The 25,259-nt window shown below is 41.7% G+C and overlaps 1 protein-coding gene across 1 annotated transcript in view; it reads right to left on the reverse strand.

Moving 5' to 3' along the window:
• Positions 1-6,210: 6,210 nt before the first annotated feature.
• Positions 6,211-25,259, reverse strand: part of CUNH3orf85 (chromosome unknown C3orf85 homolog) — a 41,140-nt gene continuing 22,091 nt past the window's right edge. The window contains exon 4 of the mRNA XM_073542525.1: positions 6,211-6,366. Coding sequence (XP_073398626.1) covers positions 6,312-6,366 — 55 coding nt within the window. The 3' untranslated portion in view covers positions 6,211-6,311. The remainder of the gene's footprint in view (positions 6,367-25,259) is intronic.

Genomic DNA, 25,259 nt, shown 5'->3' on the forward strand with positions numbered 1-25,259 from the left:
GAACCAGTCCAAATAAGAAAGAGATCATCAATGAAGTGGCGGTAAAGGGATATCTTACCCGCTGCAAGAGGGGACTGCGCGATGACGACTGACTCAAAGGCCCCCATATACAAGTTAGAATCTCGTCCCCATCGCACAGCCCGTCACCAGGTGGTAGAAAGCCCGCTCAAAAGAGAAAACATTGTTAGTGAGAACAAATGTTATCGCTTTCTTGAGAAAGTCGATTTGTAAAGAAGGTAATTGGTCATCCTTCAACAAAAATTGAAGCACCGCTTCAAGGCCTAGTTCATGGGGGATGTTAGAATAGAGGGCTTGAACATCCATAGTCAATAGATAACAATTGGGGGTACTGGGTAATGATAGTAGGAGATCAATTAGATGAGCTGAGTCCCTAAGGTAAGAATCAAGATTCAAAACATATTTTTGCAGAAATAAGTCCACATAGTGTGAAAGATTGCTTGTGACAGAGTCGATGCCCGAGATGATAGGACGGCCAGGAGGGTTTATGGGGTCTTTGTGGATTTTGGGGAGAAAATAAAAAAAAGGATTTTGTACCTAGAAATATTAAGGAATTTGAACTCCTTTTTGTTTAGGATTCCTAGGGACTAGGCTTGTTTTATAAGTAGAATATACTGAGAGAAAATAGTGGATGAAATGTCAAACTCCAATTTAACGTAGTTCTCTGGATCATTCAGGATTCTGAGGCCTTCATTAATATACCATTCCCTGTCCATAACAACAACCCCACCCCCCTTATCTGCATTCTTTATAATAATATTATTATTATTCCTTGAGGAATTCAAAGCCATTTTCTCAGCTAAGATAAGATTAGTGCGTATTCTGTCCCCGGGGCCTGTGGCTGCAAATATGGCTCTGTGAGATGCTGGATCTCTTCACCTTACTTACAATTGGCGACGGTGCAGATAGCTTAACTCAGCTGCCGGGACACATGTTATGAAGAATCCAGAAGAGACTTTGATTTCTTTAAGAATTCTTGTTGAATGCATACAAACAGCAGCAGGTAAAAAAGACTTTCTTCAGACAGGCTGAAAGCACATGTGCCTCTATTGAAGCCAAGATGGAGAATGAGACCCAGGGGGAAGAAGAAGGAAGTGACATCACACCCAGAAGAGGGAGACAGGGAGACAGAAGAGACAAACTTGATGGAAAGGGAGGATTTCAGCTATGCAAAACACAGGAACACAGTAACAATAAAACAATATGAGACACTGCAATACACCATGTAAGATGTACAAGACAGTCTGTAAAATGTCTCATTCATTGGACATAACAGTGCGTTTTTTAAAAAAGGGGGGGAGGGAACGGAGCTCTTTGAAAATTAGTCATTGGAAAGTTTCAATATGTGCTTCCTTATGTTGAACTGGGTAAAATTTACTACTGTTTGTCTTTGGGTTGACATGTAGATAGGTGTCAATGGTATTAGATAGGTGTCAATGGTATTAAGCCCCCGTTACACACGTCGAGATCGCTACTGATATCGCTGAAGCGACAACGATTTTGTGACGCAACAGCGACATCGCTAGCGATCTCGCTAAGTGTGACACGTGGAAACAACCAGCTCCCTGCTGCGATGTCGCTGATCGTGCGCGAATGTTCAGGATCATTTTTTGATCGCTGGTGTCACGCTGACCAGCATGCTTCGCTGTGTTTGACGCCCCTTATCAACGACGAGCGACCTCGTTGGCGACTCCGAACTCATATAGATAGCGCTGAAGGATGCCTATTCAAAGTCTGAATCGCTATTATAGACAGTGTGTGACATGGTACCAACGATCGCCGTGGTCGTTAGTGACATTGCTGATCGATGATGCGTCGTTATGAAGTTCGACCTGTATGACTGCTTACTAGCGATGCACAAACGATCTTAGCCAGATCGTATCGTTGTCGGAATCGTTGGTGCGTCGCTACGTGTAACGGTACCCTTAGAGAGAAGTGGGATTGAGGGATTGGAAAGGGGTTTGTTTTTTTCTGCAATAAGAAAATGCCGCTGTGTGGTAAGCTTTCTGATAAATTCATTCTGATCTAAGAAAAGACTAAAGGTATTTAGTGGCGTGTCAGGGCAATAGGACAAGCCATGTTCAGGGAGCATTACCTCAGCACTAGAAATTGTCTGGCTTGAGAGGTTGCAAACACTGGATTTTTCCATTACGTTGTTTCGCCGGAAACTAATTTTTTTATTTTTGGATTTGAAACTGTGTCTGGTCTTTCCTCTTCCTCTACTTCCATGCCTCCTCTTTTTCTTTTTATTTTGGAGGAACGGCCTGGAGCAAGCCAAAAACATTGTGTGATTTTAGTATTACCGGAGGAAATATTGGTGGCGGTCCGTGTAGTTCCTGATGGGGGGAGTCAGGAGAACCTGAATTTGGTAGGGGGGAGTCAGGGGAAGTAGAAAATGTTTTTATGCAGTAGGAGACTACCAAATTACTTCTTAATAGGTCCGTCGATTCAACAGTTTCAACTATAGGGAGTGTTGGTATGTTCGTTTTTAGTTGGGGGCAGAGCAATTCCTCTGTGCTTTTTAATTATTGGGTATCCAAGCTGGACACATGGCATGAGCTGACTCTCTACGCCTTGGAGGTCCTGGCCTGCCCTGCCGCTAGCGTTTTGTCAGAGCGGGTTTTTAGTGGTGCTGGTGGAATTATCACATTCGCTTTTCAACGGAAAATGCAGACAGACTGATTCTTATAAAAATAAATAAGGGATGGATTGGGCCTGACTTCTCAACACCACCAAATGATGACAGCGAAGCATAAACTCCAATGCGTTTTTTTGGGAGGTGTAGTCCCATGCACTTCTTCACAACCAAACATGGGTATATGCTTCCTGATTTTGGCTATTTGGTGTCTTCCTCCTCCTTCTCCTCATCCTCACCATCCACCACTTGAACACCAGGGTGAACGTATTCAGTCATGCTCTGGCCACTCTATGTTTTGGCAAGGGTGTTATGATGCCCGTCACCAAAATACAAAAAATATGTACACCCCCAAGGGGAAATGTTTGCCAGCCCATACACTAAGTGTATGGGCATTTCAAGTCTATGAGACCCGCTCCTAGATATTGGGCCTATTTTTTAATCATCCACTCTCACTAGAGCAACAGGGTTAACGTGTTCCATGCTGCTATAGCCAGTGTTGAATTCCAAACAAGGATGGGTGGTTATGCTGTGCGTAAAATATTTGTTCTGAAAAAGGTTGAGGTGTGCCCCACAGGGGAAATGTTTGACAGCCCGTACACTAAGTGTATGGACATTCCAAGTCTATTAGACCTGCTCCTAGACATTCGGCCTACTTTTTAATCCGGCCTTCCTCCAAGTCTCATCCTCAAAAGCCACTAGATCAAAAGGATTTACGTATTCCATGCAGCTACAGCCAGTGTCGAATTATTAACAAGGGTGGGTGGTTATGCTGTGCATAAAATACTTGTTCTGAAAAAGGTTGAGGTGTACTACACAGGGAGAATGTTTGACAGCCCATGCACCAAGTGTATGGGCATTCCAAGTCTATGAGACCCGCTCCTAGAAATTGGGCCCATTTTTTAATCAGGCCTTCCTCCACGCCTCATCATCCACCCCCACTAGAGTAACAGGGTTAACGTTTTCCATGCTGCTATAGTCAGTGTTGATTTCCAAACAAGGGTGGGTGGTTATGCTGTGCATAAAATGCTTGTTCTGAAAAAGGTTGAGGTGTACCCCACAGGGGAAATGTTTGACAGCCCATACACTAAGTGTCTGGACATTCCAAGTCTATGAGACCCACTCCTAGAAATTGGGCCTATTTTTTAATCAGGCCTTCCTCCAAGTCTCATCATCCACAGCCACTAGATAAAAAGGGTTTACGTGTTCGTGCAGCAACAGCTAGTGTCAAATTATTTACAAGGGTGGGTGGTTTTGCTGTGCGTAAAATACTGGTTCTGAAAAAGGTTGAGGTGTACCTCACAGGGGAAATGTTTGACAGTCCACACACTAAGTGTATGGGCATTCCAAGTCTATGAAACCTGCTCCTAGAAATCGGGCCTATTTTTTAATCAGGCCTTCCTCCAATTCTCATCATCCACCGCCACTAGATCAACAGGGTTAACGTGTTCCATGCTGCTACAGCCAGTGTCGCATTCCGAAGATGGATGTGTGGTTTTGCTGGTTGTAAAATACTTGTTATGGAAAAGGTTGAGATGTACCCCACAGGGGAAATATTTGCCAGCCCATACAATTAGTGTATGGGCATAACAAGTCTAGGAGACCCACTCCTTTTTAAAGGGACATTTTTGGTTAAGAGGTCCTCATCCATGTTTCTTCCAAGGGGGAATTGGGGTTATTGCGGTGCATATGACTTGGTAGCAGGGCAGGCCTTGCAGTCAATGCATAAGAAAAGTTTGGGATTACAAAATGAATAATGTGAAGTGGATTTTCCGGTGGCCATCCATTACGTGGCTTGAAAAGCTTATCGGGGTAAATGTAACCTTGGGGTAAGCCAGGCCTTGCATTCAATGCAACTTTTTTTAGGAAGCCCTCCTGGACCTCTCGTTAAAGGGGTATTGGGGTGCATCGCAATTCTTGGCAGCCCATCCACTCAATGCATAGACAATAACAGCTTAGGAGACCCACTGTTTAATAATGGCCCTTTAAGAAGATTAATGCCACCTGATGCCGTGGTAAAAATAGACTCTGTGACTTTAAGAGTCCATCCTCCATAAATGAAACAAGATGGGTCTGCTTATGTGTCACATACCAATACCACATGGCCAGCTAGGGTTGTTAAATGTTACAAAGATATTAACCATTGAATGCATTTGTTTTGGTTGAAAGCAATGTTAAAGTTAAAAAACGCTTAAAAAATGCTTCGTCTGAACATATCCCAAGTGGTGGAGGAACATTTTGGTCTGGGTTTATTTATTTTGCTTTATATACAAGTCATTAACCTGGAAAGGATGTACCTTAACATATTTCCCTGCAAAATCCATTTTGGTAAGTTTTTTGGTGCACCGGTAAAAATAGCATGAAACTCTTACAACATTGGTTAAAGCTGTGAACTAGGGTCAGAAATGCTTCTAGGGGCGATTCCCATAATGTATTCGGTCACTATGGTGGTGAACTGTGGTCTGGACATGGTGTGGCAGTATTTGTTCCTTGTACTGTATGTAGTATTATTCGGTTACTATGTGGTGATAATACGTTGTGTGGTCATGGTGAAGCGGTACTTGTTCCTTGTTTGTGATATCATTGGTCATTTTAAAAATTGAAAAATAAATAAAAATATACCAAAATTGTATTGGATATTTTAACAAATGTTTAATAAGTTACAGTAGAGTAGGGTCCGGCCAAAAGAGTCTACATTGTCATGGTGGCTGATTAAAAAATCTTTTGGCCAAAACAAAAGCTGCTGGGTTGTAAGTGGTGATGAGAACTGTTACTGTGTGATTGATGAGGATGTGGTCCAGAAGTTGAGATTTTCCAAGAGAGGATGGTGGGACTGTGGATGGTTCAAGGAGTGGAGCCTGGGTGGACTCTCAAGGGGATCCTGAAAATTTTGCCAGAATGGGGCCCCGAAATTCCTAGTGGCAGCCCTGCCTAGAGCCTGTATTCTGCCATGCTCCCTGAACCTGCAACTGTCCCTAGGTGAAATGCAGAATGTTTCTGATACAAACAGCAAAGCACAGGATTAGCCCTTAGAATGACTGTTAGTGTGATGGTTCAGCATCAGCACCAGTATCAACACTAGAAGACTCTGATTAGTTAAACTGTGCACACACAGACCTGGATAACTTCTCTATCTCCCTCTAATCAGAACTGTCCCTGAGCTGTGCAATTGCATCAGTTAGCCAATCATGGCGGCACCTGTCGTTTTATAAGTTTTGATGAGGTAATGCAGCCAGCCAATCACAGTAATGACACTACCAAGATGGCTTTGGTATTACAGTGACTGGCCGGCAATCCCTGCATATATATTGGCTGTGTAAACATGTGAAGTGGGGATACGAGCTTCAAATCCAACCACCACCCAATACCCATTGAGTGCTGAGCATATCTGAGCACCTAGATACTAGAATTATATCTGAGTATCAATGAGCACATTCACTCATCCTTAATAAGGAGCTAACTCTGTGCATATACCAGGCTTTAATATAGCTTAGTAAATTTTCCTCAGTATGTATAGTATATAGGACATACACTTTTTTCAAAGATATCACAATAAATTTATTAAAAAGATACGATTTATTTTTGGCAAACAATGAAATAATTAATAACATTTACACGTGTTGTTATAGGCAGAACCATTTTCCATGTATATGTGATCTTAATGATTGGATTCCCATGGCCAGAGCTCATCGACATAAGATTTGATGTGCTTCCTATGAGAAAGAGCATAATGAGAGGTTAATGAAGACTAGTTAATATAAAGCTTGACAATTTTTTTTATTAGAAATCCACAATTCTGCTCCATAAGGCCTCATTTGTCCGATTTTCAAGTTCATGTTCTATCCACATTAATAATAGATAAAACATGTACGCAGTATCATCTATGGAGCTTTTCACATGTCTGCATTCTTTTACTAATCAGGTGTCCACAAAAAAATCATGGTGACATATCCATTTTTGATCTCAGTCAAATGTATGGTTCTGTGAAAATCTGCATGCGTCAAAGAGTAGAGAAGCTTTGCGATTGTAGGGGATTTTTTGAGCAACTAAGAAAATCACTGATAAAACACTGATAGTAAAAACTGACACACTGATGAAACACGAAAATCTTATCCAAAATACTGATGAGAATTGGTCCCTATTTTTAAGTATAAAAAAATCAATAGTGGATAAATGAGGCCTTAGGGAGGTATGGATGTTGTTGGTTTTTTATTTTATTTTATTTTTTTTTTACAGGAGAACAAGGGATTCAGTTGGATTGGCAGCATAATAAATTTGGTCAAAAACCTTGGGTAATTATTTCATTAAAATAATTTTTAATTATTAATATCTGCCCTGCCCTCACTCACTGGCTTTCCCTCTCTGGCGGAGAAAACACCGCGGTAGCCCACGCAATTTTTTTCAACGAATTTACCCGTTAATTTAACACCTACATGTCCCAAATTTTACACACACACACACTAATCTAATTCATAGAATCATAGAATCATAGAATCGTAGAGTTGGAAGGGACCTCCTGGGCCATCTGGTCCAACCCCCTGCTCAAAGCAGGATTCGCTAAATCATCCCAGTCAGATGTCTGTCCAGCCTCTGTTTGAAGACTTCCATTGAAGGAGAACTCACCACTTCTCGTGGCAGCCTGTTCCACTTATTGATCACTCTAACTGTCAAAAAGTTTTTTCTAATATCTAATCTGTGTCTCCTCCCATTCAGTTTCATCCCATTGCTTCTAGTCTTTCCTTGTGCAAATGAGAATAAAGTTGATCCTTCTACAATGTGACAGCCCTTTAGATATTTGTAGACAGCTATTAAGTCTCCTCTCAGTCTTCTCTTTTGCAAACTAAACATTCCCAAATCCTGCAACCTTTCCTCATAATTATTAGTCAAAGACATATAAAGAACTAAATGAAATGAATTGGTTTACTGTATGTAAACGATCTGTCATTTCATGTTGGGTTTTGTAATGATTTTACAGAAGTCGCTTTGGATAAATCTCTATGAGCTTTCCACATCTCCCCACTGAGATTTTCGCCCATTCCTCAAGGTAAAACTACTCCAGCTCATTCAAGTTAGATGGTTTCCTCTGGTGAACAGCAATATTCAAGTCTAACCACAGATTCTCAATTGGATTAAGGTCTGGGCTTTAACTAGGCCACTTCAGAACGTTTACACATACCCTCTTAAACCACTCGATTGTTGCTGTAGCAGTATGCTTTGAGCCATTTCTTTTGATTGGAAGGTGAACCTTTTTCCAAGTCTAAATCACTGACAGACTGAAACAGATTTTGCTCAAGAATATTCCTGTTGTAATGCTCGTGCCCAGACTGGATGGCATGAGCATGGGATTGTGGTCCCACTGTGCCACAAATCAGACTACCCTAGAAGGGGCATGACTAAGCAGCTACCTTGGTGTTCACTGGAGCCTCTGATGGTGAGGTCAGGCTTGTGCGGCAGGTAGCTGCCAGGTACCACTCTAGGGCGATGTCTTGCTGTGTCAGCTGATCCCACTGAGGGACTGAACACAAATAACAGGTGCGGGTAAGTGCAGATGGGCATGACTGGTACTCTGGCTGGCACTCTTGGCAGGCAGTCGTGCATGGCTGGCACTCTTGGTGGGCAGGTGGGCACAGTTGGCACTCTTGGCAGGCAGGTGGGCATGGCTGGCACTCTTGGCAGGCAGGCATGGCTGACACTCTTAGCAGGCAGGTGGGCACGGCTAGCAGGACTGGAACTGGTTTGGGTAGGACAGGAACATAGGCAGGTACGAGTGGGATAAAGGATCAGGTAGGAACCAGTTCAGACTGGAGTGACAGGAATCGGTAGGAGCCAGTACAGACTAAAGGGACAGGAACCACAAGGAGTGGAGTGGGAGCTTAGCAGAACTGCAGGATGCAGAGCAAAGCTGAACCGCAAGGTGCGGTGAAGAGCAGAACCGCTGGTTGCGGAGCAAAGAGCAGAATCGCAGGTTGCAGAGCGAAGAGCAGGACCACAGATTGCAGAGCCAAGAGAAGGACCACAGGTTGCGGAGAAAAAAGCAGAGCTGCGGGATGCAGATCAAAGAGCAGAGCCGCAGGTTGCGGAGCAAAGAGCAGAGCTACAGGTTGTGGAGCAAAGAGCAGAAGGAGTGAACATAGGGAAACACACAGCAGGATAGGGAAGGCTACAGACAGGGATACGTACGGACACAGGTATAAGACTTAGTTCAGACAATGTCAGGTGCGGGATAAGGTACAGGAACAAGGATTCAGACCAGGGTATGCAGCCCCCTGGGAGGCAGAATTGAGAGAAACAGGATACAGGTATGGACCAGGGTACACAGCCCCCTGGGAGGTGGAAATGAGAGATACAGTAAGACAGGACCTGGCAACTCAGCAGCAAGACACTGACTGAGATTGTTGCTCAGGCATCCCCTATGGGTGGGAATGCCTTAAGTACCTGAGGCCTCTTGGCAATTGGCTTGGGACACCTTAGGAAGGTGCACACTGTCTCTATCAGAACCAGGAAGTGCTGGGTCCGCCACCCTAAGCATAGAGCCAGGAAGTATGCAGCATGCAAGGACATGAGGTTCACAGCAAGGAGCCGGCAGAGGACAAAACTCACAGCATGGCCCGGAGTGGTGAGTAAGATGGGAAGCCATGCAGTGATGGCGGCAGGGTTGTTACACCTGTATTACTCACCATCCAAATTCTCTTTGACTCTAACCAATTTCCCTGTCACTGCTGTCAAAAACATCCCCACAGCATGATGATGCCATCACCATGTTTTACTATGGGGATGGTGCTCTTGGTGTGATGATCTCTGTTAGTTTGGTGCCAGACATAGCGCTTACCTTGATGGTCAAAAAGTTCAATTTTGCTCTCATCTGACCACAGCACCTTCCTCCATACATTTGGAGAGTTTCCCACATGTCTTCTGTCAAACTCAAAATGAGCCTTACAATTTTTGTGTGTAAGTAAAGGCTTTTTTCTGCCCACTTTTCCATAAAGGCCACATCTATTGGGTTACAGCTTATTGTGGTCGTATGGACAGATACTCCAGACTCTGCTTGAGAACTCTGCAGCTCCTTCAGGGTTAATTTTGGCCTCTGTGCTGCCTTTGATTAATGCCATCCTTGCCTGGGCTGAGAGTTTTGCTGGGTGGCCCTCTCTTGGCAGGTATGTTGTGGGCCATAGTCTTTCATTTGATGATAATGGATTTAATGGTGCTCTGGGGGATCATCAGAAATTGGGATATTTTTTATAACCCAACCCTTACTTGTACTTCTTAACAACTTTGTCCCTAATTTGTTTGGAGATCTCCTTGGTCATTATGGTGTTTGGTTAGTGGTGCCTCTTGCTTAATGGATGCACAGTGGAGACGGGATTTCATAAAATTCACTCCACTATGCAGGAACATCTGGCTGCTGCAGATTAAACGCTGCGGCAGGATGCAGCGTTCAATCCGCAGCTATTCCTGAATGTTTCCGGACCGTTGAAACATGCCCTTAGATTGCATACAGGTGGATTATCTTTCACTAAGTATGTGGCTTATAAAGATAATTGCTTGCACCAGGGACTTCATAGCTAAAGGGATGCATACATATACAATTTTTAGTTATGTGATCCCATAAATTTAATTAATGCCAATATTTTTCTCACTTCACAAACTTAGACTATTTAGTGCTGATGCATCATACACAAATGGGATTACAAAATTATTTACATGCAGGTTGTAATGCCACAAAATAGGCAAAACACCAAGGGGGTGAATACTTTCACAAGCTACTGTGTATATACTGTATATTTTTGTTGTTTTTTATTTCAGACTCACATACCAATAGCCATACAACTTCTATTTTGTACTGATGGAAATTTATCATAGTTTTATAACATCTTATTATTGTTTTTCTATAAATACAGTGTTTGAAAGAAAAATGTTTGTTGCTGTATTCCATGAGTCATAAGTTTTAAATTTTTCTATCAATAGTGCTGTGTTAGGGCTCATTTTTTGCATGGCAAGATGTCAGGAGAGCCATGATTAGGAGAACTGGTCTGAAAGCTGTGAGGCTGGTGAGAAGGAAGGTGAGAGAGATGAGCAGATGCCTGCTGTATAGAAACCAATGGGCTGCAGAAAGGTGGCTCTCATTGAATGTCGCTACTTTTCACACTCAGTCAGGGTCTGGTCCAGCTCTAGTAGCCAAGCTCCATGGAAAGGAGCTGTACAGTATGAGAGACAAAAGCTTTAAATGTGAGACAATGACAGCAGAAAGAAAACGCAAGTCAATTGCAAACTTGATTAGTTTGATACTGTCCAATCTAAGAAATTTAATAATTCGAGAATACCCTATTAATTAAATATGACTTCATGTGCTACTATTATTATGATATATGTATACTCAGGGTTGTACTTAAAATTCATGCGCTCTTGGCATTCTTGGTGAATTCACCCCTATTGATTGACCAGGCTAACGCCGGTTTCACACATGTCTGAAAGGACTATTAAGCGTAGATTGGCCGCATGACTCCTGACCCAAGTTTGACAGCTGTATATATGCTTACTAGATGTTAAAGTAGTTGTTCAAATTTAATTTTTGTAGACATTTTATTTGCTTTGACTGAAAGGGCGAAATGACTCAATTTTAGAAAGGTGTGGTTTGTCATATAAGGGGTGTGGAGTATATTTCCACTCTGATGCAAAAATACATCAAAATTCTTGTGAAATTTTCTGCCTCAATGTAAACCAACCATTAGTCAAAAATACACCAGACTTATCAAACAGCCACTTATCCACCACTATGGTGAATCTGGCACATTTTAAGACTGTGTAGCCTGAATTAGATAGTATTGAGAAATCTGCCTTGTTGTGTGTAGTTGAGGGCTTGTTTTTGGTAGGCATAATGTATATCACATGTTCATGCTGCATTGTAAAAGGTCTATCACATCTCAAAATATGTCAGGTTTCAAATGTAAATGAACATTTTTCACCATTTTTTACCGGTTATATTCATTTTTATTCAAAATGAGCAGCTACTTTAGCATTCATGAGAATAAGTATTGTAAATGTATGAGGAATTTACATGCAAGGAGTGGATGACACAGATACGTTACAGTGTTGGAAACATTCTTGTATACTGCTTGCATTGTGAAAAAGATGTATTCTGCTGCTAGCATAGGGGAAAAAGCTAATTAAGGTCATCAGCAGATAATATTAGAAATGTAGTAAGTTAAATCTTGAAAATTGTGAACATGTGTTTTGTGGCATTAGATTTTACTTAAACTTCATGTAGTAATTGTGGATATATATATATAAATTCCTTATTTATCATTCTGAGTATGGCGACTACTTTGAATCAAAGTGAAACTCTATGTGGAAGTTCTAAAGGAAAATTAAATAGCATCTACATATTTTATGCCCTTAGCTCATAGGAACTGATAATCTTGTAAATTATTTATATTTTCCAACAAGGCAAATAATTAAAATGGCATATGAAGTCTTTTAAATACCAGACATTTCATTAATGAGTAAAGTTATATCTGAAATTAATCAGTCAAATATACATTTCTTATCTAACTTATTAATAGCTCAGACATGACAATATTAGTTAAGGGATGCCATTTTATTGTCTTCAAATAATAAATAATAACAATATTTTCAATTGCCTTAGGGTAGACGTCAGATACATACGCATCATATTAACCTCTTCACAATGTTTTTGTTTTGATGCGTGCTGGGGCGCAGAACCAGCATCTTTCTCTGCACTTCATGGTTCATTTAATCAGCCATGAAGTGCCTCTAATAGTCGCAAGTGGATCAGATATCCACCCCGCGGCTGTTAACAAGTTAAATGTGGTTGTCAATCACTGCCAATGGCATTTAACATGCGCCAGGCAGAAGGGGATCACAAACCCTACCCATCAGGACCCCTGTCATGTGACCTATGTCCTGCGTTCATAGGAGATCACCATTTTTGCTATGTGTACAGGTTATTGGACAATCGCTGCTTCAAGTCTCATTAGGGGACTGTTAAATAAAGTAAAAAGAGACAAAAAATTTAAAAAAATATTAAAACAATAAAAAATACACAAAAGTTTAAACCACGTACCTTTTGCCCTTTTAAAGATAAAACAATAAAAAAAATACATACACATATTTGGTATCAGTGCATTCAGAAATGTCCGATCTATCAAATTATAAAATAAATTAATCTGATCGGTAAATGGCGTAACGAGAAAAAAAATCAAGAACTACATTTTTTGGTCATCGCAGTATTGCAATAACGGGCGATCAAGACATTGTATCTACCACAAAATGGTATAAATAAAAACGTCAGCTGCTGGCACAAAAAATAAGCCCTCATTCAGCCCTACATCAAGAAAAATTAGAATCATACAAATTTCTGAATTTGTTTTTACTACATAAATAAAAAATAAACCGTACATGTTTGGTATGTTCATACTAGTACTGACTTGGCCAATCATATTACCTGGTCAGTTTTCCATATAGTGACCATGGTATATAAACAACAACAAAAAAAAAAAACAATTGCAGAATTGCACTTTTTTTTGCAATTTCACCGCATTTAGAATTTTGTTTCCTATTTTCCAGTACGCTATAAAATCAATGGTGCCCTCACACGGCTATATTGAAGGAAAAATAAAAAAGTTACGGCTCTTGGAAAAAGGGAAGGAGAAAACGATAAACTGAAAATCGCCTGGGGGTTAAAGAAAACATGTCACTATATTTCCCAATATAAACTATGCACATTATTAAATGGATTTTAGACCTCATGCAGCTATTACATTTGAAAATCTATGTCAGAATGGCTAGCTGTCAGCTGTCAATTCATGTCAGAACTAGCTCTCTTTACTGTTGTTAGTGTCAGGTGCTGGCTGTATAACACAGCAAACACCTGCTAGATTCTAAGGGTGTGTGCACACACTGCGGATTCTGCTGCGGATCCGCAGGGGTTCTGGTCCTGCTCAGTACCATTAAAATCAATGAAAAATGAAAACCGCAGTGCAGACAGTGTGGATTTTTCCTTGCGGATTTGCTGCAGTTTCAAAACCGCACCACGTCAATTCTTTGTGCGGATTCCGCTGCGGTTTGGCACCTGCTCCATGGCAGGTGTCAAACGCAAGGGAAAACCGCAGGCTAAACCACAGAAAAACTGCAGATAAACAGCAGGTCTTTTGACCTGCAGATTTACCTGTGGTTTTTGACAAATGCGTGTTGAAAAATCCGCAGGACAATCCGCAGCGTGTGCACACACCCTAAGACTATTCCATACACTCCCACCTGACATAGGATATGCCAATGTGTCCTATGTTGAGAAGAGGTTAAAAGACTCACCATAAAACAGACAAAAAAAGATATACTGTATGAAGAATGCTAAAAGAAACAGTAATAATTATTATTAAGGATGATAAATCTTATTATGGTAATCTATATTATTAGCTTAGCTGAAAAATTATACTGATAATTTGACAGTAATTAAACAGCATATGTAAATGAATGCTAATCAGAATATTCCTTATAAAAGAGTTTTATGTGGGACAAGATTGTTGGGCCATCCTTTGGATAGGCCGTCAATATCAGATTGGGACGGATTCAACTAAAGGTATTCTGTTATGATTGAGTCACCGAGGAGGAAAAAACAAAACACAAGCTCAGCCCAGAAAATCAGAGAGGTTGGAAACTAGTGGATTGCAGACCCCTAATCCTATCACACAACTAGCAGTAGCCGTGGAGTGTTCCTACGGTGATCCTAGACACCTCGTCACAGCCAGAGATCTAAATAAGCCTAAAGAGAGAAAAGGGAAAAACTGACTGCCCCAGAGCAGATCCCAAAGCAATAGGCAGCCCCCAACATATAATGACGGTGAAGCAAGATGAAAACACTAACACAGATAGAAAGATAGGTTGAGCAAACGATGGGGCCCAAGCTAACTAAAAAGGACAGGACAGAAAAGCTGCTGTCTGCAATCCGAGAAAACCCTGCTAAAAATATTACCAACACAACTGATAAGCTAAAAGGACCCTGAAGTCACTAGACTTCAAACCCTATATCAGCACTCAGAATATTCTGAAGGCAGAGCAAAAGAGAACACTGATCAAGGAATAAGAATCCAGCACACCCCCAGCCGGTGATAGCTGAGCTAAAAAAAAACAAGGTAAACAAAACCAAAACTAATAAGTTCAATAGCAGAGCAAAAACTTATCTTTGGGAAGCAGGAATCAGACTGGTCTCCAAGAATCCAGCAGAGAAATCACCAGTCACTCAGAAGGGCGTCGGCTGCCTTATATCCAGTCTGAAGTTCCTGTTACCCAGTCACAATCCACCAGATCAGGTGTTTGGTTTCTTTCATCCAAATCAGCCTCACTACCTTCCTTCACCAGCAGAGGGAGATCCTCGGACACAAAATGTGAATGAACAGATGAGCTCACAACAGTACCTCCCCCTTGAGGAGGGGTCACCGAACCCTCATCCAAGCCACCAGGCCGATCAGGATGAGCCCGATGAAAAGCACGCACCAATCTTTCGGCATGAATATCAGAGGCAGAGACCCAAGAATTATCCTCCTGACTATAACCCTTCCAATAACCAAATACTGGAGTCTCCGTCTAGCCAGACGGGAATCCAGTATCTTCTCTACCTCATATTCCATGTTACCTTCAACCAACACAGGGTCAGGAGGTGCCACCATAGGAACCACTGGTTCAACAAACCTCTTCAACAAGGACTTATGAAACACATTATGAATCTTAAATGTGACAGGAAGAGCCAACCGAAAAGAGACCAGATTAATAATCTCCAAAATCTTGTAAGGTCCAATAAATCTAGGTTTACACTTTGGAGAAGCCACTTTCATAGAGATATTCTTTGATGGCAACCAGACCATATCACCCACCTTAAACCGGGGACCAATGGTCCTATGCCGGTTAGAAAACCGCTGGGCCTTTTCCTGGGAAAGAGACAACTTATCCACCACTTGGTCCCAAATCTGCTGCATTCTTTCCACCACAGTGTCAATCCCAGGACAGGCAGAAGACTCCACCTGCCCTGAAGAAAATCGAGGATGAAACCCAAAGTTACAGAAAAAGGATGACATCAAAGTGGCAGAACTAGCTCTATTATTTAAAGCAAATTCGGCCAAGGGTAAAAATGAGACCGAATCATCCTGATCAGCAGATATAAAACATCTCAAATAAGCCTCCTAAGTCTGGTTTGTTCTCTCCGTCTGCCCATTGGTCTGAGGGTGAAATGCAGAGGAGAAGGACAACTGAATTCCCAACTTGGAACAAAAGGTCCTCCAGAATCTAGAGACAAACTGAACTCCTCTGTCCAATACAATGTTCTCAGGAATCCCGTGCAAGCGAACCACCTGTTGCAAAAACAAGGGCACCAACTCTGAGGAAGATGGCAACTTAGGGAGTGGTACAAGATGGACGATCTTAGAGAATCTTTCACAAATCACCCAGATAACAGTCATCCTCTGAGAGACAGGCAGATCAGAAATAAAATCCATTGAAATATGGGTCCATGGCCTCCTGGGCACCGGCAAGGGCATCAACAACCCACTAGAATGAGAACAAGGCTTAGATCGGGAGCAGGTCCCACAGGACTGCACAAAATTTCTGACATCACGAGACAAGGCAGGCCACCAAAAAGACCGGCTCACCAAATCTCTAGTACCAAAAATACCTGGATGACCAGCCAACGCGGAGCAATGAACCTCAGACATCACTTTCCTCCTCCACTGGTCAGGAACATACAACCTACCACTGGGACAACGCTCAGGCTTATCCTCCTGAAACTTCTCCAGAGCACGTCTCAAATCAGGTGAGATGGCAGAAAGAACCACCCCCTCACCTAAGATGGTAGCAGGCTTGGTCACAATAGGAGAATCAGCCAAAAAACTCCTAGAGAGGGCATCAGCCTTAACGCTCTTAGTGCCCGGAAGAAAGGAGACCACAAAATCAAAACGCTTGAAAAACAAGGCCCACCTGGCCTGTCTCGGATTCAAGCGTTTAGTCGACTCAAGGTAGATCAAATTCTTGTGGTCAGTGAGGACCACAACTTGATGTCTAGCTCCCTCCAACCAATGTCTCCACTCCTCAAATGCCCACTTCATGGCCAACAGTTCTCGATTCCCCACATCATAGTTGCGTTCCGAAGGAGAGAACTTTCGGGAAAAGAAGGCACAGGGGTTCATTTTAGATGTTACAGGATCCTTTTGGGACAAAACAGCTGCTGCACCAGTCTCTGAAGCATCCACCTCCACCTGAAATGGAAGTGAGACATCGGGCTGTCGCAAAACCGGAGAAGAAGTGAACCTCCGCTTCAGCTCCTGAAAAGCAGAAACAGCCTCTGGAGACCAATTCAGCAAATCAGCGCCCTTCTTAGTCAAATCAGTCAATGGTTTGGCAATAAGAGAAAAATTGGCTATAAACTTACAATAAAAATTAGCAAACCCCAAAAACTTCTGGAGAGCCTTCAAAGAAGTGGGCTGAACCCAATCATAAATGGCCTGTACCTTGGCCGGGTCCTTTTCAATAGTTGACGGAGGCAAAATAAATCCCAAAAATGAAATCCTCTGTACACCAAAAAGACATTTCGATCCCTTAACATACAGGGAGTTTTCCCTCAAAATCCGGAACACAGTCCGAACATGTTCCACACAAGAGCCCCAATCCCTGGAAAAGATCAAAATATCATCCAAAAAGATGATCAGAAACTTATCCACAAAGTCCCGGAAAATATCATTTATGAAGCACTGGCAGACAGAAGGGGCGTTAGTGAGCCCAAAAGGCATCACCAGGTACTCAAAATGTCCCTCCGGAGTATTAAACGCTGTCTTCCATTCATCCCCATGCTTAATGCGAATAAGATTATACGCCCCCCTGAGGTCAAGCTTGGTAAACCAGCAAGCATCTTTAACTCTAGAAAATAGGTCAGAAATCAGGGGTAACGGATACTGATATTTAACAGTGATTTTGTTAAGGGAGGGATAGTCAATACAGGGCCTTAATGAACCAGCCTTCTTGGCCACAAAAAAAAACCAGCACCAAAGGGTGAAGAGTATGGTCTAATATGACCCTTCTCCAACGACTCCTTAATATAAGAATGCATAGCCTCATGTTCAGGTACAGATAAATTAAAAAGTCGACCCTTGGGAAATTTACACCCCGGACTCAGCTCAATTGCACAGTCATAACTCCTATGAGAAGGCAAAGACACAAACTTACTCTCACTAAACACATCATAAAAATCAGCCAAATAGTCAGGAACCTCTTGCGACTGGGGAGAGGTGGAGAAAACAGGAGTGTCACTAAGAGCACACCGACAACCCCAACTCACCACAGACACAGATTTCCAATCCAAAACTGGATTATGGATTTGCAACCAGGGGAACCCCAGAACGATGGTATCATGCAAATTATGCAACACCAAAAATCTGCAATTTTCTTGATGGTCTGGGGCGACCCGCATTACCACCTGGGTCCAAAACTGAGGTTTATTCTTCGCCAACGGAGTAGCATCAATACCCCTCAAAGGAATAGGCGTCCGCAGGGGTGTCATAGGGAAACCACAACATTTAGCAAAATCCAAATCCATTAGGTTCAAGGCCGCTCGTGAAACCACAAAGGCTTTAGCGGAAAATGTGGACAGGGAGCAGATCAGAGTAATTGCCAGAAGAAACTTAGGTTGTACACCACCTACAGCAAATGTGTGTGCAAAACATTTCTCTCATTTAGGGCAGACAGAAATAATATGAGAGGCATCTCCACAGAAAAAACAGAGCTTATTATGTCTTCTAAACTCCTGACGTTGCGCCCTAGACAAAACTCTATCACATTGCATAGGTTCAGACATTTGTTCAACAGGTGGCAGCATTTCCCGTGTAATTTTATGTTCATGTAAACGCCGATCAACCTGAATGGCTAATGACATAGAATCGTCAAGACCAGAGGGAACAGGAAATTCCACCATAGTATCTTTTATGGTTTCTGACAAACCCTTCCGAAAGAGAGCTGCCAAGGCACCATCATTCCAAGTGGTGAGGACTGCCCACTTTCGGAATTTTTGACAGTACAGTTCTGCAGAATCTTGACCCTGGCTCAATGCCAACAGGGTCTTTTCAGCTTGATCAATCGCATTAGGTTTGTCATACAACAACCCCAAGGCCTGAAAAAATGCGTCCACATTTGTTAGAATAGGATCATCTGGTACTAAAGAAAACGCCCAATCCTGGGGATCGCCGCGCAGCAAGGAGATGACAATTTTAACCTGCTGAGCAGAGTTCCCCGATGAGTTAGGCTTCAAGGCAAGAAATAATTTACAATTATTCTTAAAATTCAAAAATTTAGACCGATCCCCAAAAAACACATCAGGAGTGGGGATTTTTGGTTCAGCAGTGTGTAAATGAGCAAGATAGGTGGAAATTTCTCGCACTTCAGCAGCAAGCTGCTCCACACGATCAGACAATTGCTTAAACTCCATCAGAAAAAAAAAATATTCCTCCTGCGGCCGCAGAGAAAAAGAGGAAAAACTATACACACACAAAAAGAAAATTCTGACACTTTTTTTTTTTTTTTAAACAATTCCTTCCTGCTTTTGAGTACCCTAGAATCTGCGGTATGGCTAGTGATTCTGTTATGATTGAGTCACCGAGGAGGAAAAAACAAAACACAAGCTCAGCCCAGAAAATCAGAGAGGTTGGAAACTAGTGGATTGCAGACCCCTAATCCTATCACACAACTAGCAGTAGCCGTGGAGTGTTCCTACGGTGATCCTAGACACCTCGTCACAGCCGGAGATCTAAATAAGCCTAAAGAGAGAAAAGGGAAAAACTGACTGCCCCAGAGCAGATCCCAAAGCAATAGGCAGCCCCAACATATAATGACGGTGAAGCAAGATGAAAACACTAACACAGATAGAAAGATAGGTTGAGCAAACGATGGGGCCCAAGCTAACTAAAAAGGACAGGACAGAAAAGCTGCTGTCTGCAATCCGAGAAAACCCTGCTAAAAATATTACCAACACAACTGATAAGCAAAAAGGACCCTGAAGTCACTAGACATCAAACCCTATATCAGCACTCAGAATATTCTGAAGCAGAGCAAAAGAGAACACTGATCAAGGAATAAGAATCCAGCACACCCCCAGCTGAGGATGGCTGAGCTAAAAAAAAAACAAGGTAATCAAAACCAAAACTAATATGTTCAATAGCAGAGCAAAAACTTATCTTTGGGAAGCAGGAATCAGACTGGTCTCCAAGAATCCAGCAGAGAAATCACCAGCCACTCTGAAGGGCGTCGGCTGCCTTATATCCAGTCTGAAGTTCCTGTTACCCAGTCACAATCCACCAGATCAGGTGTTTGGTTTCTTTCATCCAAATCAGCCTCACTACCTTCCTTCACCAGCAGAGGGAGATCCTCGGACACAAAAGGTGAATGAACAGATGAGCTCACAACAGAATTCTTGCCGATGAGCTGACTGAAGATGCACTGAAGTGCCGTGTCACCTTGGTTTGTTATCTGGCACCACACTCTTGGCAGAGGTTATATATGGTGTTTCAGCACACTTGAATTGAAGGGGATCGAGCTGTAGTACCCGCCACTAACACTGCCGATGATACAACACTGTGCCCCTTAAATCAGCTTGTCGACAGGGTTTTCCAGATTCTGGTCCATATCAATCTGATATTTATTGTCTATTCTAAGGATAGGAATAGGCAATCAGTATCCTGATTCCAAAAAATCCCTAATATCCCCTTCTGCCTTGTTCTGTATATTTATATTGTTGATGAGAGGCCTTTAACATAAGCTGTATATACAGGATGGTCCAAAACTAAGTGGACAGTATGTGTAATAGGGTTATGAAGGGGGAGATTTATCAAACATGGTGTAAAGTGAAACTGACTCAGTTGACCCCAATGGATTTTTTTCTTTTGGGGAGTACTCAAGGACAAAGTTTATAGTCAAAAATTAAAATGTGTCAGTGATTTGAAAAATTACATAAGAGATGCATTTCAAGAAATTAATACCCAAAGAGACTTAAAATATTTGTCGAAGCGTAAGAGGCAGACTTCAAAGCTGTGCAAATTGTGATGGAAAACAGTTTGAGCACCTGTGTTGATAACATTTAAGGGCTTTTGTATTATTGTTCAGAATAAAATTTAATTGTCAATGTTATGCTTGTGTTAGTAAATATAATTTTATACATAAATCAAAATAAATGTTATTATTTTCTGTCCACCTACTTTTGGACCACCCTGTATTTGAAGTGCTTACATGGCATCCACAGCAGGATCTATTGCATGTAAGGGAGGAAAGGTGAACAAAGCAAAATTTTAAATGTTGAAGAGTTGCTAAACTTTTTTTTTAATATTTATGTAACAAATGTCATATCCAGAAGCATTGTTATAAAGTTAATTACCTGACTCTTACTCCTTCTTAGAGTTGAGCGATACCGTCCGATACTTCAAAGTATCGGATCGGAATGGATCGGCCGATCTTAAAAAAAAGTATCGGTATCGCCGATTCCGATACCGGAAGTCCCATTCAAGTCTATGGGACTTCCGGTATCGGAATAAGAAAAATCCTGTTTTTCCCTTGTACAGCCTCTCTGGGGTCTGTACGGGCCTTTCGGGGGGCTGTGCCAGCCTGCCAGGGGGTCTGTGCAGGCTCCGGTGGTCTGTGCCGGCCTGCCGGGGGGCTGTGCCGGCCTGCCAGGGGGGCTGTGCAGGCTCCGGTGGGCTGTGCCGGCCTGCCGGGGGGCTGTGCCGGCCTGCCGGGGGGCTGTGCAGGCTCCGGGGGGCTGTGCCGGCCTGCCGGGGGGCTGTGCAGGCTTCGGGGGTCTGTGCAGGCATCGTCCGATGGGACTACAAGTCCCATCGGGCGATGCCTGCTACCATGACAGTGATTGACACATTAGCCAATGATGGGACAGTAGTAGTCCCATCATCCGGCTAATGTGTTGAATGTAAAAAAAAAAAAAAAAAAATTACATGCTACATACATACAACATGCATACTACATACATGCTACATTCATACTACATACTACATACATGCTACATTCATACTACATATATACTACATGCAACATACATACTACATATATACTACATGCAACATACATACTACATATATACTACATGCATGCAACATGCATACTACATATATACTACATGCAACATACATACTACATATATACTACATGCAACATACATACTACATATATACTACATGCATGCAACATGCATACTACATATATACTACATGCATGCAACATGCATACTACATATATACTACATGCTACATACATACTACATATATGCTACATACATACTACATATATACTACATGCATGCTACATACATACTACATACATACTACATATATGCTACATACATACTACATGCATGCTACATACATACTGCATGCTACATACATACTACATGCTACATACATACTACATATATGCTACATACATACTACATATATACTACATGCATGCTACATACATACTGCATGCTACATACATACTACATGCTACATACATACCACATATATACTACATACATACTACATATATACTACATGCATGCTACATACATACTACATGTTACATACATACTACATATATACTACATGCATGCTACATACATACTGCATGCTACATGCATGCTACATACATACTACATACATACTACATGCTACATACATACCACATATATACTACATACATACTACATACAATACATTCATACAATACATACATAGACATACAGTACATATAACATAGAGTAACATACTTACCAATACTTGTCACATTGTTCCCCGAAGCCATTGTCTTTTACGGAATAAATATTAACATAACAAACCACAAAAATACTCACCCACGATCCGAAGCAGTCCACGAGTGTGTCCCACGACGATCTTGGGTAGAGAACGGCAGCATCAGCTGTTGCTGCCGTTCTCTACGGGCTGCAGGAATCCAATGACGGAAGGTAGGTATCCTTCCGCACTGTATTCCTCCGCCACTTAAAAAAAAAAAAAGTCCCTAGTCTCACTTTATGCCATTGCTGTGTGGGAAATTCCACACATAAATTAGTCTCAGGGTTGTTCAATCATGGTTGGTGATAATGTCACGGTCACGTGTGTGTGGACGCAGCGAGTACCGCAAGGCGAACCCATAAGACACCCGTGACCCTGGATACAGCGCCTCCAGTGGGGCGAATTTAAATAATAAACCGTGCAGCTGGATACGCCGCCTCCAACTGGCGAATTTAGGTATTACACGTTATACATACAGTAGTCTGGAAACCCCGCCTCCAGTAAGGCGAATTTAAATAATAAAGGGGGAACCTGGGTAACATTTACAATGGTGGGCCCTGCAATAGGGAATGGGGAAGTGGAGACCTCCTGTACTCCCCTGAGCCAGTGTCCCTGCACTCCTAACGTTCCCTATGCCGGTTCTGCACCGGGCGACGCACAGGAACCTAAAAACCCTAGCTCGCCCTGAACCTAGTCCCTCACTAGGGAATTGGTCGGTGCGGAAACTAATCCCACCACTGCACTAAACACACATGAGGGAAAATGACAATACAGGGGAAACACCACTTAGCTTTGCTCTGTTGCGTACGCTCCTAGCAACAGAGCACACCACCTGTGGTCGTGACATAAGCCTATTGGCTTGACCCATTAGCATGTAAACTCTGTAGATTACACCCTACTTGTATACAGAGCTGGGAATTCGGTGCGCTGCTTACTTTGATACAGTGTGTCAATCTTCTCCAGTAATGACGGAAATGAGGCTACTAAAAAATTAGGAAGTAGGGTTTTGAATGGTACTCTCACATGAATTTTATCCCATTAGAGACCAAATATTGCATTTAATTGTATTACAATATTTCTGGATATAAGAATTCATGTATGAAATGTAATTTATGTATTTCTATTCCCCCCATTCTCCAAAAAACTTGATGAAAAAGTTAATGAATAAGTTAAATGCACCCAAAAATTGAGCAATTGTAATATCTAATTAGTTCCGTAAAAATATATATATACTGTATATAAAAATATATATATATATATATTTTATATTTCCAAATATGACTGGTTTTGAAGATGTAAGAATGTAAAATAATAACTGTGTCCTTAATGTCAAAACTATCAGTAAACTCATGCACACATGCATTCAAAAGCATGTTACAAAATTGTAAAATTGTAACCTTGCAATACTATATGGGATCGGCATGCCGGTTATAAGTACGGTAGTTATCACCTATTCCCATTCTGGTGATCAGTGGGGGTCTCAGCGCCTCTGCCCCTCCCCGACCTAGCAGTTATCACCTAACTTGTGCATAACTACTTTACCCCATATTGTTTCTTTTGGGAAATATTGTAATATTTTATTCTGTTTAAATACCTCCACTTCCACTTATGTCAGATAGACCTAGAAGTTCTCTAGTTTTGGCGTAAAATTAATTGATGGTTTACTTTGATGTAATACTATGAGCCATGAGGGGGCACCATATCAGCATTAAGATCACTAAATTGGGAAAATTGCTTTGTGCTTTTTAACCATAACACCAGCACTCACAAAGCTGAGCACAGTTAGTGTTTTTGGTTTGGCAGTATGGTAGCATACCCCACTTTTATCAACTGGGGCATCTGTTTGGCACTTTTTTCAGGTTTGTTATATTTATGTGAGAGAGAACTCACCTTAGCAGTTTGGGCTAGATGAAGACAAGCAGGAACTGTCTTCAATCAAGCATAATGATATCTGTGAGTCAGTGGAATTAACTGTACTATGTTCATGTACGTGGTCTAAAGATAAGCTGTGGTGAACTGATATCTTTCACTTTATGGATGCTTTATTGTGGTCATATTGGTCTCTGTATATTGTTTTTTTATTCAGTTAATCTATTGTAATGATATTCAATTGTTATGTGGTGAGAATATGGAGGTATTTTTTGGTAGCAATATAGTGGAGCAATTTAGTCAATATATTGTGGCAATGTGTGGTCATAGCTTGGAGGTATTATTTTGCCCTTATTTAGTGCTATTACATGGTAATTATATGACGGCAGAATCTACAGTACTGTTGTCACTGTTGTTGTTGTGACAAAGAGGGGCCAGAAGACCACGATGTCTGATTCCACATACTTCTGCACTGATTAGAAGCACAAAAGAAAATCGAACTCACCACTTGCAATTCCACACTTCTGGAGAACGGATAGCACCAGGGCAGGGTGTGAGATCGAATAGAGAAAACAGAAAAATCCTGCTCACAGATGAAGTCCAAAAAAGTGCATTTTATTTTCCAAAGTACATGAAGTAAAGATTAAAATGCACTTTTTTGAACTTCATCTGTGAGCTGGATTTTACTGATTAGAAGCACTTCACCATCATATTAAATGGTGCAGGTTTCTGCTAGTAGTGCAAGGGTTACATCTATTCAGTTGAGAGTCTCTGAAACTTTCCTGCTTTGATGATTTCAGCTGTTCAGTGTTGGCCACTTCCCTCTGCCATATGTATTCAACCCTGGCAATCATCATTGCCAGCATTAGTATTATACTGCCTAGTGTGAAGTTGGAGGTGTTTATTGACATGGTTTT

Source organism: Dendrobates tinctorius, unplaced genomic scaffold (genome assembly GCF_039654945.1).
Source record: "Dendrobates tinctorius isolate UK_male_01 unplaced genomic scaffold, ASM3965494v1 ptg000127l, whole genome shotgun sequence".
In the NCBI taxonomy this organism is placed as follows: Eukaryota; Metazoa; Chordata; class Amphibia; order Anura; family Dendrobatidae; genus Dendrobates; species Dendrobates tinctorius.